Source organism: Pelecanus crispus, chromosome 4, assembly GCF_030463565.1.
Source record: "Pelecanus crispus isolate bPelCri1 chromosome 4, bPelCri1.pri, whole genome shotgun sequence".
NCBI lineage: Eukaryota > Metazoa > Chordata > Aves > Pelecaniformes > Pelecanidae > Pelecanus > Pelecanus crispus.
In genome coordinates, this window is record NC_134646.1 from 81,205,425 (window position 1) to 81,223,005 (window position 17,581).

At 39.7% G+C, this 17,581-nt stretch overlaps 1 protein-coding gene across 1 annotated transcript in view; it reads right to left on the minus strand.

The window, feature by feature from the left end:
- EIF2AK3 (eukaryotic translation initiation factor 2 alpha kinase 3) overlaps positions 1-17,581 on the minus strand; it is a 37,413-nt gene that overhangs the window by 1,686 nt on the left and 18,146 nt on the right. The window contains exons 4-14 of the mRNA XM_075709035.1: positions 15,771-16,005; positions 15,336-15,498; positions 13,757-13,894; positions 13,117-13,239; positions 12,291-12,511; positions 11,832-11,944; positions 10,650-10,772; positions 9,236-9,385; positions 7,470-8,238; positions 2,876-3,043; positions 2,232-2,333 (exon numbers count right to left, since the gene is read on the minus strand). Of these exons, the coding sequence (XP_075565150.1) occupies positions 2,232-2,333; positions 2,876-3,043; positions 7,470-8,238; positions 9,236-9,385; positions 10,650-10,772; positions 11,832-11,944; positions 12,291-12,511; positions 13,117-13,239; positions 13,757-13,894; positions 15,336-15,498; positions 15,771-16,005 (2,305 nt within the window). The remainder of the gene's footprint in view (positions 1-2,231; positions 2,334-2,875; positions 3,044-7,469; positions 8,239-9,235; positions 9,386-10,649; positions 10,773-11,831; positions 11,945-12,290; positions 12,512-13,116; positions 13,240-13,756; positions 13,895-15,335; positions 15,499-15,770; positions 16,006-17,581) is intronic.

Sequence of the window (17,581 nt, forward strand, 5' to 3'; positions counted from 1 at the left end):
AAACTATGCAAACAAATCAGCCCGATGGAAAAAACTTGGTTTAAAGTCTTGCTTTAGCTGTTAAAAATCACAACATACTTAAATGGGCAAGTTGCTGCTTCCCTAGGTATACAGCCTGCAATAAGGAATCATGTTACAAGAATTCTGATCTCTGCAGTTTAAAACCAGCCAGACACACAAACTTGTACTTTCTCACTTTGGCTCAACAAAGTCAACAAATCTGTGCACCACCCACACTCCCCAAGATCACCTACACTAGTATTAAGACACAAGAAATGACTGGCTCTGTCTGAACAACACAAGCACTAGTCTTTATTTAAGATTTATGGACTAATGAGCAGATTTATCAGCAGTTTCGAAAGCTCATGTTGCATATTTCGGTGTCCTTACAAGGCAGCTGGTCTCCTTCAGTGTTTCTTCCATAACAAGCACATTGGCTCCACCTCGTGACAGTAATTTTCCCATGCTCAACCACGCAATTATTTGTGGCAGGCTACCTTATGAATTTAAGTTCTGTAATTGCCAGCAACCCATGACCCACTTTAGCATGTTTTTAGTGCAGAAGGGCAATATTTAGCACTTAACTTCTTTTAGGAAGGATCTCCTTTTACAAAAGTTTGAGCACAAAATATATGAATTCTAAAGTTAAAACAAAATTCAATTCACTATTACTCCACTCAAAGTATAAACTGCCCAGTTAATAGTGATGGGCAATAGTCAAACTCCTGTTCAAGAGAACTGAGTTTTATGACAATAAAATGCTTCAAAAAAATCATTCTCCTTCTCTACCAATTCAGTCTGCATTTAGTGATCTGTTTTCAAACATCTAATTTGGAAATAAATTGCACTGTCACAGACTAGCAGCTAACGACAGCCTGAGACAGAGGCAGGTCTCATGTTCCCCCTCTGGGATTTTTCCAGCCCTTTGTCACAGATTCCTAGAATTTGCTGGGCTACCTGGTCAGGCAGAACATGTTTTGCTTCAGCAAGTAGTGCTAATGCTTGGCTGATGCCAACAAAAACTTCAGCAAAACAACTCGGAACCAACTACTACAGTAGCTAAACTCCACAACTTGACAATAAAGTGGTTGGGGTTTCTTTTTGATTTTATTAAAAAAGGTGGAATGACAGTGAAAGTCATGGGAAGTTAGGGCACTTTTTTTACCCTCTTATGAAGTAAAACACTGGAGTTAGCTGCAATTTAGGATTCACTCTGATTACTTCCTTTGCTTCTATACTCAGGGCAGAAACTGGACGGGGAAAGCTTGTAGTCACTGCTGCAGGAGATCTTGAGAATCCAGGGCATGTGTGTCAGTAAAACTGGTTTTATTTAGGGAAACTGAAACTGGTTCCAGTGCAAGGGGTTCAAGATAAGCACTGTTACTCCTCCTCTAGAATACACTCTTTTGTACCATGGAAAGTCAGAGCATTTTAAGCAAGAGAATGCTTCACCTATGCTGGTGTTGCATTTGGTCAGGCTGCATTCATGGTACAGTTCAAGCTGCCTCTTACATCTCTGCTAAAAACAATCCATCTTCACATGAGAATTTGAACACCCCAAGTACATATAAGTGATAAATACAGGTTGTAATGACTTTTTTTTTTTCCCTGCACAGGTCACTGGTCACCATACACAAGAGGAAAAGCCTTTCTGGCTGTACCCCTGTTCCCTATTAAGTTGTTCCTGAACAAGACGGATCTCGTGCATTTTAACAGCAAGGAAGAGTTATGATCTATCAAACCTCCCAAATTCACAGCTGATGCAATGAAAGTCATCAATTACTGGGAAGATTGTGAAGCTGAGTGAGACTCACAGCTAAGACACTTACAGGAAAAGGAAACAGCAGTGCAGATGCAAACGAAGGAAGAAGTGATAAAAATGCACAGCATGGTTCCAATTCTTGAACGAAACACAAGCTGGGAGGCTTAAAGTCACAAGCTATATTTGTTGCTTGAGTTCTTGGATATCCTAGTTCAATAGTTTCTCTTACTTGGCGTGACAACAGAGGACCTTTGTAAAGAAATTAAGGCCTCAATTCAACTGCACACACTAGGAAGACTGCAATTTATTTTCAGTGGTTCAGGGGGTCTGTAAAATGCTGATAAAGAAGTTGTGCTCCTAATTGCAAGGCTTTTTCAAAACTGAGAACAACCTCTTGCAAGTGTTTCACCAAGCGAATAACCATTTTAAACAAATGATCAATCTGAGGATCATCCAATACCATACATACCCTGACCCTCTCCATCTGTGTGCTGAAAGGGTAAAGCAGCTCAAAGAGAATCAGTCCCAAAGAAAAGATATCCACTTTGTGCGAATAGGTGTTCCCACAGATCTGAAAATTCAATATTAAGGTTAGGTCAATCAAGCTACTCGCTGTATGTAACTATGTACAATGTAAACAACCCCCTTTCAAGTCAACATACGGAAGTGATTAGCTCTGTGCAGAGCTGAAAACTACAGAACAGGCATATTGGCAAATTTCCTCCAATAAGCATGGGTGAGCATGGTCCTGATCATCAGCACCTCTTTGCAGATCCAACTGTAACATGAAATGTTTCAGCTTATTTAAACCTCATGCACCATAGTGTGTCCTTTCTCAATTAACTTGAATACTATATGGTTCTCTACTACATTAAAACAAAGATAAATGAATGCATTTAAGTACAAATCATTAGCTACTTTTTTGCTATAATATATATATTAAAATATTACTTTTGGAATTCAATTTAGCTTAAAACTCTACTTTGATGAGAAAGAATTTAAGTAACTTGATTGCTACAATTTACTAGAAGGAGCGCCTGATCTTTGAGCTCCCAGGAATTCAGGTGTCTTCCAGGTGCTGCCAGATGTAGCTTTAGAGCAGAGAGCACAAACCTGTTCTGGGCTCATGTAGAGCTTGGTCCCTACTTGTCCTGTGTGCCTGGCATAAGCTGGCATTGGGGTAAGTACCGATTCCTCCTCTTCATCTTGGTCCATAGCAGTTACCAGTCCAAAATCCCCAACCTTTACTATGTCATCCATAGTGAAAAATATGTTGGAAGGCTAAGAAAAAAAAAAGGTGAAAAGAAAAAAAATATGTAAGTAATAAACAAGACTCTGTGTTTGAGTAGATACAACACTTTGTCTAATTCAAATAAGCCACACTGTCAAGGCTAAAAATGCTCATTAAATATCAGGTTAGCAGAAACAGCTAGGAATCTTAGCTATTCAGGAAAAAGAAATTACTCCTACATTAAATAGTCTTCTTTCCTGAAAAACTGCTCATTTCTTGTCTTCCAGTAGAGGTTTACTAACACTACACAGGTCTGCTAAGTAACATGCACAAAAGTCAACAGCTGTGGGGAACAGCATGGATAAGTTGTCCAACTCTCCATCACATGGCAAATTCACACCAGATTGCTGGAGTTCTGACTCTCAGTCTTTTTTATTCTAATCTGAGTGCTAAACCCATTCATCATATTATTAACCAGCACATAGCATGTCATCTTAGTGTTAAATGGCAGATACGTTGGAAGCCTGGGAACAAGGCTGGCTTTTCAGCTGCTACCGTGCAGTTTAACTGTGGGAATAGCTGTTTACATACCAATTAAAAATCTGTTTTTGATAGACACTTAAGAACTTTGCAATTCACAGGAGCAGCAACAGTGATGATCCGGCTTAACTCTCTTTTAGCTCGTTTGCCAGGTACCATTATCCGTGGCTTAACCTACTGATAAAGCAGACTGGAAGCGAGATGCCCCCTTGCTAATGGTCCATATTTCAGACAGTTTCTCAAGAGACTTGCATTGTGGCTGACAGAATAGCACAGGCCAAATGAATTATTTCTTTGGAACGTGACTGCTCCACCTCAGTTACAACCACAGACAGACACACAAGTCTGTGAGGAAGAACAGACTGATCCTGCAAGGGGGAAGAAGCAGCAGGATTATGTACGGGGAAAGGGCCGAGGGGTGGTAGAGGCAGATGGTGCTGGGCAAGCTCCTCTCAGAGCTCCTGGACCTTCAAGGCTGGGAGAACATGATCCATGCTTTGTTGACATAAACCCTGGAACAGGAGGCAGCAGACAGATAGAGAGCAGTATTTTTCCACAAGATTAAAGGAGTACAAAGCTGACCTATTTCAAAGTCCAGCCGACTTCCTCAGTTAGAGACAAACCCACTCTGTGCAAGAGAGAAACAAGACAGAAAAAAGGCTTTTTTTTTTTTTTCCCAGCAACAGACAGCTCTGAGATAAGCACTACAGAAATAGTTAGATATAACTTGTTAGTTCCACTGTGCCCACATCCTGCCTCTAAAACTGCCTTCTGAGCCAGGTCTTATCTCCCGCTATATATTCCTGTAATGAATGTCATGCCCTTCGGAGTCACAGCTCATTTAGTGCACAAGAGCTACTACCCTGTAAACCCGCAGTGTCTCCAGGCTCTCTCTGAAGCGTTTATACCACACCCACCCTCTGGCTGCACACCCACGTTGTCAAAAATCTTTATATCAGAATTTTAATGCTCAAGGCACAAACATCTCCATTAAGGATTTGTATCCCATTGCCTTGATCTCCATTGCCCTCCTCCTCCAACCAACACACAAGAAGTCAACAAGATCTGTCTTGCTTCATGGAGCAAAACTCTTCTTAACAGAAAGTTTTATTTCTTGCACTTCTCTGGCTGAAAACAGCTTGTCTCTGAATGGGCTGGCATATAGTTTCTACAAATTAAGGAGAACGGACTCTCTGCTATCGCAAACTGCCAGCAAAAATAAGCCATCAAGACCACATTTGGAAAGAGGAAGTCTAAGGCAGACACACACAATTTTGATTCAAATCAGAAGAATACAACCACCCTCTAGTCTAGTTATCTTGCCAACTGCACAAAAAAATTTCTCTCCAGATTCTTCAATCAGAATAAGAATTCCCATTTTTTCACAGATAGGAATAAGCCACTCACATCTGGAAGACTACCGTTTAATTCAATTAATGCTGCAAAACGTATCCAAGACTGTTCTTGCAGTTCTATGAAATGCACAATTTCTTTTGAGCTGTCAAGCATGACCAATAGCTTATCCTGGGAGTAACAGTAAATTCACTTGACAGACAGACTTCTGTTACTGTACTTCAGATTCTTTCGAAGAAAATGAACTGTGTTCACTTGCCTGCCTAAATTCCTACCATCTTGTCATTACGGTATCTCTAATTAGTAAGAGCCTAATTAATGCATCTCAATGTGCACTGTTAATTTAAATATTTAAAAGATCTTCCTGAATCTTTTAATATGCATGTATGCAGATTTATTTTCACATAGGTCAGCAAGTTTTTGTTGGTGCCAATGGGAACTGGCCTCTGCTATCAGCTAGCTCTGCCTCTAGCAAAGACAAAACAGCTTTGCAGGTTATTTGCTTATTAGTGCTGGCACGAACTCAGGGTTGCATGACCAATCTCTTGGACAAATTACAAAGTTAGGTGAGATCTGTTCCAAGGAGCTTCTGAAAACTGTAGAAAAAAATTAAATATACTGGCTGTTGTTTTGACCAAATTAATACATAACAGACAAAGAAACTTCCAGGATCCAAGAATAACCTCTATACATGGATGGGAAGTATTCCGAAGCAGGAAGTTGTTCATTCAGGTAGAGCCTTTCCAAGTTGGTTATACCAAGTAAACAAAATAAAATCTCTTGTTGAAATTGCTGCCAACGTTGACCTTTTAAGGTGTTCCAACAAAATGCTACACGACCGCTGATTAAGACTAATACAGCTTGAAGTGAAGATCTACATAAGCTTTGCTGAACAGTGATCTCAGTAAAGACTGCAGAGGGTTACAACTGACAGTACTGTTAAGAAAGGTTATTAATTAACAAATCTAGCCGCATATTAGTATAGGGATTTAATTACTTTTCTGGTCAGTTTCTCAAGCACTAAAGATTTTTCAGATAACTGGTTCAAGGTACTTGCTTAATGCTGATAGGGAAAGAAAATGCTTGGATGGGTTCGTGAGTTTTTCTGACTTTGACATATCCTTTCAGCGTTACTGAATTTGAATCCCCATTTACTGCCACATCTGAGATAGCATTTTTTTCTTTTGTTTCTACTGATACGAAATGATTACCATCTGAGAAGCTACAACAATGGTTATAATCATTTCAGTATTTACTCCACTAAGGTAGGTATTAATGCCTCCTCAAATAAGCAAAGAGAAACAGCAACTGCCTCTCCACCATTTGGCAAAAGTGATCCATTTCTCAGAGCTTAGAAGACTAACTTCAGCTGGGCTCTAACTAAATTCCAGTATTTGGTAACACATACTGACACTTCCAGGGCTAAAAGGTCCAGCAAGATTAGGCACTAACATAGGATCAGAAGCAAAATGAAAGAAGAGGTACAAAAAGTTACTCCTGACTTCAGTTACATCAAATGCCAGAGGTAAAAAACACCTTTCCCAGTCTTAACTAGCTGGATGTTATCAGACATTAAAAAGATTATGAATTCTCCAGAAAGCTGCATTATGATAGTCAGCACTGACTCAGAATTCAACTCCAGGACAGTTTACGTTTCAATCCTAGAGCAGCAATACTTAATTTTTACTTTCTCTAACCAGGAGCAACACTGCTGCTCTTAGGCAGTATTGCTATAGGAACAAGAAGGAAAATACCAGAATTAGAATCATAGAATCATTTAGGTTGGAAAAGACCTTTAAGATCATCGAGTCCAATTGTAAACCTAACACTGCCAATTATCTGCTTCACTTGAAATGGTAGAACAGGATCCAAAATAGCTTTTTTTGCCACATGGCTCAACAACGAACAACCCTGTATAAAGAACCTGAATTAAAAATGCCATAGAACAAATGCAGCTGATCCGTGCCAGGTACAAGAAGTCTTGCTGTAAGAAAGACTTTAATTGCAATAAAGAACGATTAATGTTTATTTCCTGGAGCACTGCGCCTCCAGATCACTGTACAGACGTTAACTCAGCTTTTGTAACACCCATGCTGAAGTCACTGATAAGAGTCAACTACTTTAGCAGGGTTTGTCTCCAATGCCGTATTACTCCCACACAGAAAAAAGTTTTATCTGTATGCACACTCATGATCTGTCAGTTTAAAGCAGAACTTGACACTGAGCTAAACAGCCTGGCACTGCTGTATTAGGAGCAGTCAAATTTGGAATTGCTGATGCTCAAGTTTGTAATGCAGTGGAGGGACAGGTACCCTGTGATGCCACTGGAGTTAGTCCACGTGTTTCAGGAATTTCACAGCACCAGAGGCTTTTGTACAATACTTTAGGCACAGATAACTCAAGTTATGATAGCTCCAAAGATAATCTCACAATACTAAACCAGGGAGCATTTGCCTATAGGACACAGCCAGCGTGATAATCGGTTACAACCAGAATTTGGGAAGTTCAGGCATTCAGTGATGATCATGCTAATAAATAAAAAAGAACCCAACACATTTCCTACAGTAACCTATGAATACAAACCTTGAGATCCCTGTGCATTAATCCTTTGCTATGCAGGAAGTCAACCGCTTCAGCTATCTGCAGAAATATCTGCAGACACTCTGTCCTTTCCCTCTCCTCTATCATGCATCTTCCGCTCATCCAGTCTTTAAGGTTCTCTTTCCGGCAGAGCTGCATCTGGATATAAAGATACACCTTTGGAGAGGTGGGCTTGACTTTTTCTGTAATATTTTTAGAAAGGTCCAGGCTTAAACTTGTTGGCCTTGGTGGAGAAACAGAGAGGGGACTTCCTGAAGTAGATTTCTTTTTATCGGATTCCTTTGTACTTTTTGCTTTACCCTCAGAAAGACTTTCATCATGTGAAATATCAATTTTGTCTTCCTTACTAGAAGCATTTCCACAACCAGAATCCTCAAACACAATAGAAGAGGAGGTCCCTTCCCTCAGGTGTACAACAGGAACAGCTGAAGAACAAATTTCCAAGGAGTGACCCAGCTCGTTATTGTTGACAGTACTGTCTTCTACATCGCAGCCTGTAAGGACGCTGTCCTGAAGGTTCAACAGTGGATCTTCTGACTGGTCTAAGTCCCTGTTGTCCGTGGCAGAAAATTCCAGAGGAGAAAACTGGCTTCTGGATGAATCGGACTGACCACAGGGTATTCCCACAGACATTACCCTCTCCGATGAAGGAGCAATAACTTCAATGTGCTCCTTTGTAGAAAATGGCTCTGTTCTGATCTTAAACGATGGGACATCCATTGGACTGGGAGAACTGAGTGGCCAATCAGTGCTAGAAAAACAAAATCGAGATATCAATACTACAGAACTTCATTCCACTAGAAATGCATTTTCAGAAGCCCAGGTTTTAACAACTGCTTCCTTGGAGAACCGTGCCATACCATAACAGTAAATAACTACCCAAGTGTGGGAACCACTAATAACCAGGATTTAGCATCCATTTTCCTCATCGAGACAAGAGTGCTGATGAAGGAAAATTTAGCAAGCTCTACTGCCTGGTGTCCCAATGTGCAATCAGACTCATCTTCAACTTGAAAAAATTCAGTCCTTTAGAACATGCATTGCAATGACTATTTCAAGTGCCTTGGAAGAATTACAGCTGTGAAGTGTTAATTTGGTGCCTGAAATATAAAGGTCGCTACATTCTAAAAATTGTTAGGCATGTTGTTATTATGAGACCACTAAATAGTCTCGTATTAGGCCTCATTCATTAAATCCTAACATACACCCACTTTTTCTTTTCTTTTAATATCCTCTAACTCTTTTGTCTAAATTTTCCATTTTTAACCTACTTCTACCAAGCTTTATAAATCGCCACTCTGATTAACCCTCATGGATTTATGCTGAAATAAATTCATTGAACCATTGGAGTACTGAATCAGATCCATATAAACCAAAACAACAAAGAGAAGGAAAGCAGTGGACAAGAACAAAAGAGGACAGAGATGCCAAAGTTTAAAACCAAATCACAATTGCAATGCTCCAACCTTCCAACCACCCAAAGATTCAATTACAGAAGTTAAATTAATAACTACAAGATGTTTCCTAAGCTGAAAGAAGGACCTTAATACAACAGTGGACCCAAAAAATCGAGAGATGCTATGCACAAGTGCGGTATATTTACACCTTGTTCAACTGAAAAATTGACAGGCTGTTAATAACCATCTCTTTCCTACATACTCTATCCATCTTCCTGGATCATCTACCAGTTCTCCGGTTCTGTTGATGTACAGCCTCAAATTCAATTGCTAAAAAAACCCACGAGTTACCTTTCATCTTTTAACCACTGTTCATCCATCTTTTCCTGCCATCTCTCAGGTGGAGCTTCCAGCCATGCATTGAAGTACCGAACAATACCTGGATGCTCAAGTTTAGCTAATGCCTTGACTTCTCGCATCACCTTTTCACGAGCCAGCTCCCTAGGATTTGGGGTGAAGAGAAGAAAAACATAGACACGGTCACATAAAGCAACAATACACCATAGAAATTTCTGCAAAGAACTTAATCAAAGATAGCCCAGTATAAACCAGGCCAGTAGTATTGCTCTTCACACCAAAAGACAGATATATCTTAAATCCCTCAGAGTAACTCCTTTAGGTTAGAAGTGTGGAGGAGCAGTATGTGCTCGTAACAGCTAAGTATTTAGTCATCCTTTTTCAAATAATTACGGGCAGCAAAACTGAGAAGAAAAGGTTCGTCTTGCTCTCAACTGTTTACAAGGATAGAAAAAAAAGACCACTAAACAGCAGTATTCTACAGGGATGTAGAAGACACTGACACAAAAGAAGACAGACAGTAATACCTTAGTATTTCTTTTTTAATTGGCGTAACAGAAGGAGACTGCATAAAGACTATCTCCGTTCTATGGACAGGAAAGCAGGTAGCCTGCTATCTTACTGAAGTAAATAATCTCTCTTCATAAGACCATAACTGGATCAAATGAAGTCAGATGGTTTTATTTAATGGGTTTGAATATGCTTGGAAAAGAAGAAGTCAGGCTACCTTAAATTTCTGAACAAAACCTTTAATCTTAAATAGTCACGCTTATTTAACACATTAAAAAAATAGTAATTCTAGATTTCATAGCTTTACCCCCTCCCTCTACTGGCCTGCCTGTTGCTGTTCTAACTTGAGATTTCCAGAAGCAGTGTCTCCCATCTCCCACTAAAAGGAAGTGCTGCAAGCTCTGTGTAGGATAATTCAGCAGCATGGCTTGACCACCTATGACTGAAAGAAAAGGTAGGGGTTGTGGGACCAGAAAAATGAAACAAATGGACAAATGGAGTCAGAAAAGCTGGTGAGGGAGAGAGAAAAGAAAGAGAAGGTGGAGTAGGAAAGGTAAGGAGAGGAAGGAGAGAAGCAAATTAACAGTGCTACAAATAACTGGTCCTGTTATCAAAGGCTCTATTCATCAAGGAAATCAAAGGAGTTCCCATGTAGCCGCAGCATCCTCACAAGGGTCCTGCTATGCGAGTATTTTAGCCAAGCAGGTCACCCTTCTACTGTGATTACATATGCCAAATTCTCGATGCCAAAACGAAGTCAGCCCCCCCATTAAAAAGTATGCCATTCATCCTAACATAGTATCTGGGAAATCAGTTCAGGAACAGATGGTTCAGTGTAGGACGGGATCCCACCATTCATTCATGACCTCTTCTATATCTCAACACACTCATTCATTACCTGTTAGGTAAACGGATCCTTTTGATAGCATAGTTGCAGTCATCCACTTTATTTCTGGCTTCAAAAACTACTCCAAAACCTCCACGACCCAGACACTGAATTGGTTCAAAATCTGTCAGATATCTAGGAGGAGAAGGGTGTGAGGAATGGACAGAAGAATGGCAGGAGGTTAGAGTAGAAAAATGCATTAGTATAGATAGAAAAGTAAAGTCATTTGTGACTAAGAGTGAAATATTTCTGTACAGGCAAAACATGCTGAATGACTTGAAGCATTTCTCGTCTTTTTTTCCTTGCTCACCCACGGAGACAATCAGATGGTCACCTATTTATGAAATGGACAGTTGCAGATTATGCATTTATTCAGTGTCTGTCACAACCCAGCAAGATCCATTATGCATGCACATGACAAACTGAAGAAGCTTTTCAGAATATCAGGCTGCATGCTCACTGGATCATGGGCCATGAGTATGTAAGCCTAAGTTTCTATACCCAAACTAGGTGGTGACAGCTAAGTATTTTCTAAATCATTATTTGTCTTTAACCCCACCTCAAATAACTATTTCTGCAACTAGTCCTTCTAAGCATGCCTTCTGAAACATCACTGTTCTTGAATCTCACCACCTTTCTTATTCTTCTTCATTTTAAAGACTCCAGTTCTTATTTTCAGTAAGTTACAAATATACAGGAAATGGTCACATTTTCTCCAGAGTATCATGACATGCCCCTATATGCCCTTCTGTCTTAACCAACTCCTTCATAACAGCAACAAAGGTTTGTTCCAAACATAGTCTGCTTATTCTGCAGACTATATAAAACATCATCTGTTTCCATCTGCAATTGCCTTTCTCTGCTTTAATCCATAAACACAGAAACAGAGGGAATAAACACTGATTAAGACCTTCAAGAATCAATCTTCCACTTCGCGTATCAGCAGGAAATAGGAGAGCAACATTCCTGACCACAGGCATCCTGCAGACTCTCCGGGGTTGCTTAGACTAATCCTGACTGCAATCTCCCATCAGTAATGGGGTGACACGGTTCTTTGTGTCAGTTGCTGACTATCCTGCAAAGCTGCAGGACTAGGGTAGGTAAGAACAAACATCCACCTACTCTTTCCTCCAGACAGTATTAGGTGTCACGCTGACTGAAAACCCTGTACGTGTTGTGTTGAACTGAGCTCACCTTGACACATATCCAGAGTTCTTGACGTCACTCCAGCTGGTGTCTTTAACATCTCCACAAGTGGGCTCATATTTAGTATCAGTCTGACACTGTGTTTCAGATTCCTTCCGGAGCTAACAAGAGTTACCAATACAAAACCAAAAAACAAATAAAAAAAATTCAACTCCTTAAGTAGTTGAGACCAGTCTCAATATGCCCTAGATACGGCATTAAATAATTCCATATAAACATCTCCAAAGACATCAGACATGGTTGAAAACAGTCTAATCTGCTTGCTGAAGCAGTTAAGCAAGTTGTACATGGCAGCCGACAGCCTTCACAGATTAAACAGGAAATTTAGGCTTTTGATTTTACCTTGTTAGTTATTAACTTATTAATACTACTCATTGCAGACTCAACACTGAAAGAAAAGGCTAGAAAAATACCTTCTGTATTTAGGATTCAGAAAAGAATACTTACTCTGCTGTAAGGATGGGGATGGAAAAGTTTGCGTACAATAAAAGTCGTGGCCACAATGCAAAATATAATGGTGCCAACAATTTCTTTCCACCAGTGAAGCAGAAGAACAGGATCTTTTTTGCGAATGTTCTTGTAATTCATATCATCAAAAAATCTAACAGTGATCTGGGTGCTACGTTTATTTCTCTCTCTCTTGTAGTAGGGTAAGTAATAACCATTATCTGTGTATAAAGGACACAAAGAGGGCACAGATTTACTTGTAGGTAACTACAGAACAGTTTTATCTTTTCATTAATAGGTTTCTTCAACAGACACAGGGTTATTTTTGTTTGCATGTCCCATGATTTTAAGTGGCACATAAGCAAATTCAGTTAATCAAGGTTGACTCCATGGCAACTTTGTCTCCAACCAAAGTTTACCACCTCAGAAGGCCTGACCACTGATAGCTTTAAACCAGAACATCTTCCATATGGAAAACTATAAAGTTTTGCCAGGCTGAGTCTCTAGCACTGTTAGCAAATTCTGAAAACAATAATTCACAAGCTTTTTCCACTCAGACCAGCTACCAGTGGCAATGGCAGCACACACAGTACCTCTGCAGTAGCAATTTCTGGCACTCCAAATGGCTTTGTGTGGCACTAACTGTATATACGCCACAATTTGGAAATCCTCGTTCGGGCAATGATTTCCTGGTTCATTAAATGTTAAAAAAACCCAAAACAAAACATATTTAAAATCAAACAAATGGCCAGTTATTGAATTCACAGATAATAAATGGGTAAACCTGGTTATTTGAAACCCTTCAAAATTTGGGACTTCCACCTACCATACGGATACTGCAGAACTGAAAGTGCTCCGTTACTGTACTCTTCATGAGAATACTTGTCATTGCTGAGACACTTATCAAACTCATCAGACCCCACCAACACTGGAGTCCTGGAAGGAGAATCTAAGCATAGAAAACACACAATTTTCTGAGCTGAACTGTTATAAAAGCTCCACATTCTTGCATGAATTTCATGAGAACTCCAATTGCATAATCTTAGAAAATGTCTGTTGGACCAGACCATAAGAACCAAAATTAATGCAAGGAACATTAAGAAGGGTATTTTAAGGTAACTGTTAGTTAACACCTCTCCCCCCCCCACCAAAATACTAGTTTTGGACAAGTTAATTCACTTATATTCACATCACTGCAAAAAACTTCTTCCTCTTTTTGTAGAAGAATTTGATCTAGAACACCAACATTTCATTATTCAAAAAGACTCTGTAAAATCCATAGTAAAAGCAAGCAGACATTAAACTTTGAATTAGAAAAAATGAAACAATTAATAAAGCACAAAGATAGTTCCTCAACTGGTTTACAGCTGGAAACAATAGACTGATTTGATACATATTGGAAATCAGAAAGATGGCCTGTCTTTTCAAAGACAGGACAGTAAATGAAACTCTGAATTGTTACTTACGGATTAAAGGTTTCCATTTGATTTTTGGGAGAGGAATAATTGCGTTATCGTTCCTGGATTCCAGAGCCTTTGGGTTGGTTGGGAATTTCTCAGAAATTCTGACCGACGACTGTAGATACAGCTGGCCTCTGTACATACCTGAGTAATAAACCATGGAGCGTATTAGTCTTAAGATTTAGTTCTCTTCTCCCCCAGCATAAAATTGCCCAGTTAAAATACATGGTTAACAGCATTTTTGAAAATATTTCTTTGTATTCTGAAAATCTGAGATACTGACTCTCATTACTAGGGTGGATGAATTCAAGTAATATGTTTCCTTTGTTCTAGAAAAGCAAGAGATCAAGACATCATATTTTCACTGCTGGAGAGCTGAAGCTGCAGAAAAATACCAACAATTTTTGACCTATAAAGCAGCTTGGGCTTTGCATAGGTAAGACTTCTTTCAAACTTCCTACCCTTGTTAATGCTGGTACAGATTACTCCTCAACAGTCGTTACCAGGAAGGCTGGAACAACCTGGCTTCTTCCTAGTGTCATTCTTTATCTGTGTAATCATTAACAGGAAAGCTACAAGGTGTAAAGACTTATAAAAAAAAAAAGGCTAAGGCAAATGAAGTCTGAGAAAACCAAAGCACGTTTACCTCCCAGAGACAAGAGAGACAGCTGAGAGGAAGAAGGACCTGGGGGCACTCTATTTCAAGTTGTCACAAACCACATCAAATGAATTCTGACAGCTGGATGAAAACTTAGTCACATAAAATCTTAACTGAAATTTCTTCATGGTAAGTTACTGTAATCAGTGTAGAGGAAAAAATGAATGTGACAAATTAGCAGGCTGGAGGGAAATACTGCTTATTGCTTACCGAGCAATAAGACTGCCTTGTTAGCTATAAACCTATCTTTAAAAGTTTTAAGACCTTCAATCATCTCCAATGTACTGAAACTACAAAGCAGTGAACGTTTCAGAATAAAAATGGAAAAGATTTATGGTTTTTAAATGTTTTGGTTTTGAAAAAGGGGGGAGGGAAATCAATGTTCTAACTAACACTGTTTAGGCTAAACAGTCATAGATATCAATTCTGCCATAACCAAAAGTATACTGTACCTTCTGTAATTGTCAGAATTTCTAAGATAGGTACAGAGAACTCTGAATGACAACAGCAAAAATGACCAGAGAAGGCTAGGAAGAGATGAGGACACATCTCTACCTTTTGAAAGTCTTTAAATCAAGTCAAGGAAACATGAAATTGCTACTCTACCCTTAATTGGTTTAGTGGTGGACTTAGTAATGTTAGGTTAATGGTTGGACTGGATGATCTTAAAGGTCTTTTCCAACCTAAACGATTCTATGATTCTAGGGTGCCTTTCCGGGATATGTATGTTAGTGAAGCCTCAATTCTGGGGCTTTATAAAGCAATGTGGGTTAAATTTAACAGCCTTCATTATGCAGAATATCACGCTGGATATGTTACTGCTCCTCTTAACTGCAATGTACCAGCACAGAAATATCTGTTTTACTACAATCTCAGCAGAGAAAAGAATAATGTTTACTACAGAAAATGCTGCAGTCGGTGTCTTACCCAAATAGACGCTGGATTCTGTGGCCCCTCTGGCAGCTTCCACAAGATCTTCTTCATCTTCCAATACTTCATTGTTCGCAGTGTAACTTGTGTCATCAAACAGACTGATTGGAATTACTTTGCCATCCTTAACCAGCCATGCGGAAGCAATTGGAGTGCAAAACTGAAAGAGAGAGGTAACTGGAAAATCAGTGTTGTATTAACTAGACATTATATAAGAATAATGCTAAACAATATGCTTAAATTAAATTCCTTGTTTTAGTTTTTGTAACAGATGTAGCACTTCTGAAGTCAGAACTTCAGTTGCAAAAATTACAAGCAGATGTGTACTTCTTTACCAAGGCAGCACCTGAAACCCGAGACGAAAGACATCATCTGTGATGCTGCAAAACTACTACTTTTGTAACATTTAATATTCTGTCTTTTTTCCCCTACCTGGTATTCCCATTCCAGATGTCCTTCTCGTTTGTTAAAAGCCATCACCTTCCAGTCAGCTACTGAGACCTTTATCACTGTATCTTTCATCATAGCTTCCTGCTCATCCACATCTGAAATAATTTTTGTTTCTTCTTTGTTCATATTTGATTTAAAATTGCTCTCAATATATCCTGCTCTAGTCTCAATATCCGGGACATAGCGCAGCTCAAAGTGGCCAACACTGAAATTCCACCTTAAAGAAAAAGAGAAAAACTTTGTAGAAACAACTTATGTATTCCAAGGAAGTCCCAAATCCTCTGTCCAGAGGATTCTTAAACTGCATTACCTATATTTGGCCCATATTTTCACAGTAAACTCTCAGATTGTCAGATGAACACAACTGTTGTACCAGGAGGGGGAGTGCTAATCCAGAATACAAACTAAACAAGGTGAGAAATCTTGTCCAACACCACAGGTGAGCTGAGAAAACAGCTGGTGAAGTAGGGCCAATGACATTAAAGGCTTAGTATATGGAGAGGGCAATTAAAATCAGCAAGTAGTACAGCTGGGTCTGTTCAGTAGGAAAATGTCATGTAGCTGATGAAAGCAACAAGTATAAAGCATTTAGGAAGCAGCATTCTACACAAGACATTTATCTTCATTAATAAAACAGATTTCATTTGAAACATAAGGTTTTACAAGCTGAGGGAGGAACAATGCTTTTTTTCTTCGTTTTAATCCCACACACAACCTAACACAGGATATCTTAGGTACTTCATAAAACCAGGCCCGCTCACGTTCCATAGGTTAACAATGAAAATCCACAACTGTGTAAGGAACATAGAGTTGTCCTGCATAGCCAAAAGCTCTTTAGTTTTTGTAAACCAACACATTAGGGCAGAATCTGAAAATTATTTTCAGAAATGATAATTCTTTTCTTTTTTCCCATGATATAGCCCAATGCTGTAGAGAAGATACAGATGGGAAAGGATGGCAAGTTTGTGTCTTGAACAGCAACAAGGGGGAAAACATTTCTTGAACAGTATGTTTGGGTAGCCAAAGTTTCTTGGACCAGTCTGGCAACCACCAGGAGCCCAAACTGTCTCCTTAAAGAATTTACATCATTATGGTAAATGTTTGGCATATTTTATATAACTCAGTTGATTTATTAAAAGTTTTGCTTCCTCTGGATTAAAATCCCAGATCTATCCTGTAAACTCCATAGCAGCCATACCGTGTCACCAGGAAAGCACCTGTTTCTGACTACAAAGATGGGAGGAGCACAAGGAGGACATGGACCTGTTGGAGTGGGTCCAGAGGAGGGACACAAAAATGATCCGAGGGCTGGAGCACCTCTCCTATGAGGAAGGGCTGAGGGAGTTGGGGCTGTTCAGCCTGGAGAAGAGAAGGCTGCGGGGAGACCTTATTGCGGCCTTTCAGTGCTTAAAGGGAGCCTACAGGAAGGATGGGGGCAATCTTTTTAGCAAGGCCTGTTGTGACAGGACAAGGAATAATGGATTCAAACTAAGGAAGAATAGATTTAGACTGGACATAAGGAAGAAATTTTTTACAGTGAGGGTGGTGAAGCACTGGCACGGGTTGCCCAGAGAGGCAGTGGAGGCCCCATCCCTGGGAACATCCCAGGCCAGGTTGGACGGGGCTCTGAGCACCCTGCTCTGGTTAAAGCTGTCCCTGTCACTGCAGGGGTTGGGCTGGGTGGGCTCTAAAGGGCCCTTCCAACCCAAAGCATTCTATGATTCTGGTGCACAAGATGTCATACGATGTTTTTGAAAGAGACGTACAAAGGAAAAAGCACGTTTCTATGACAT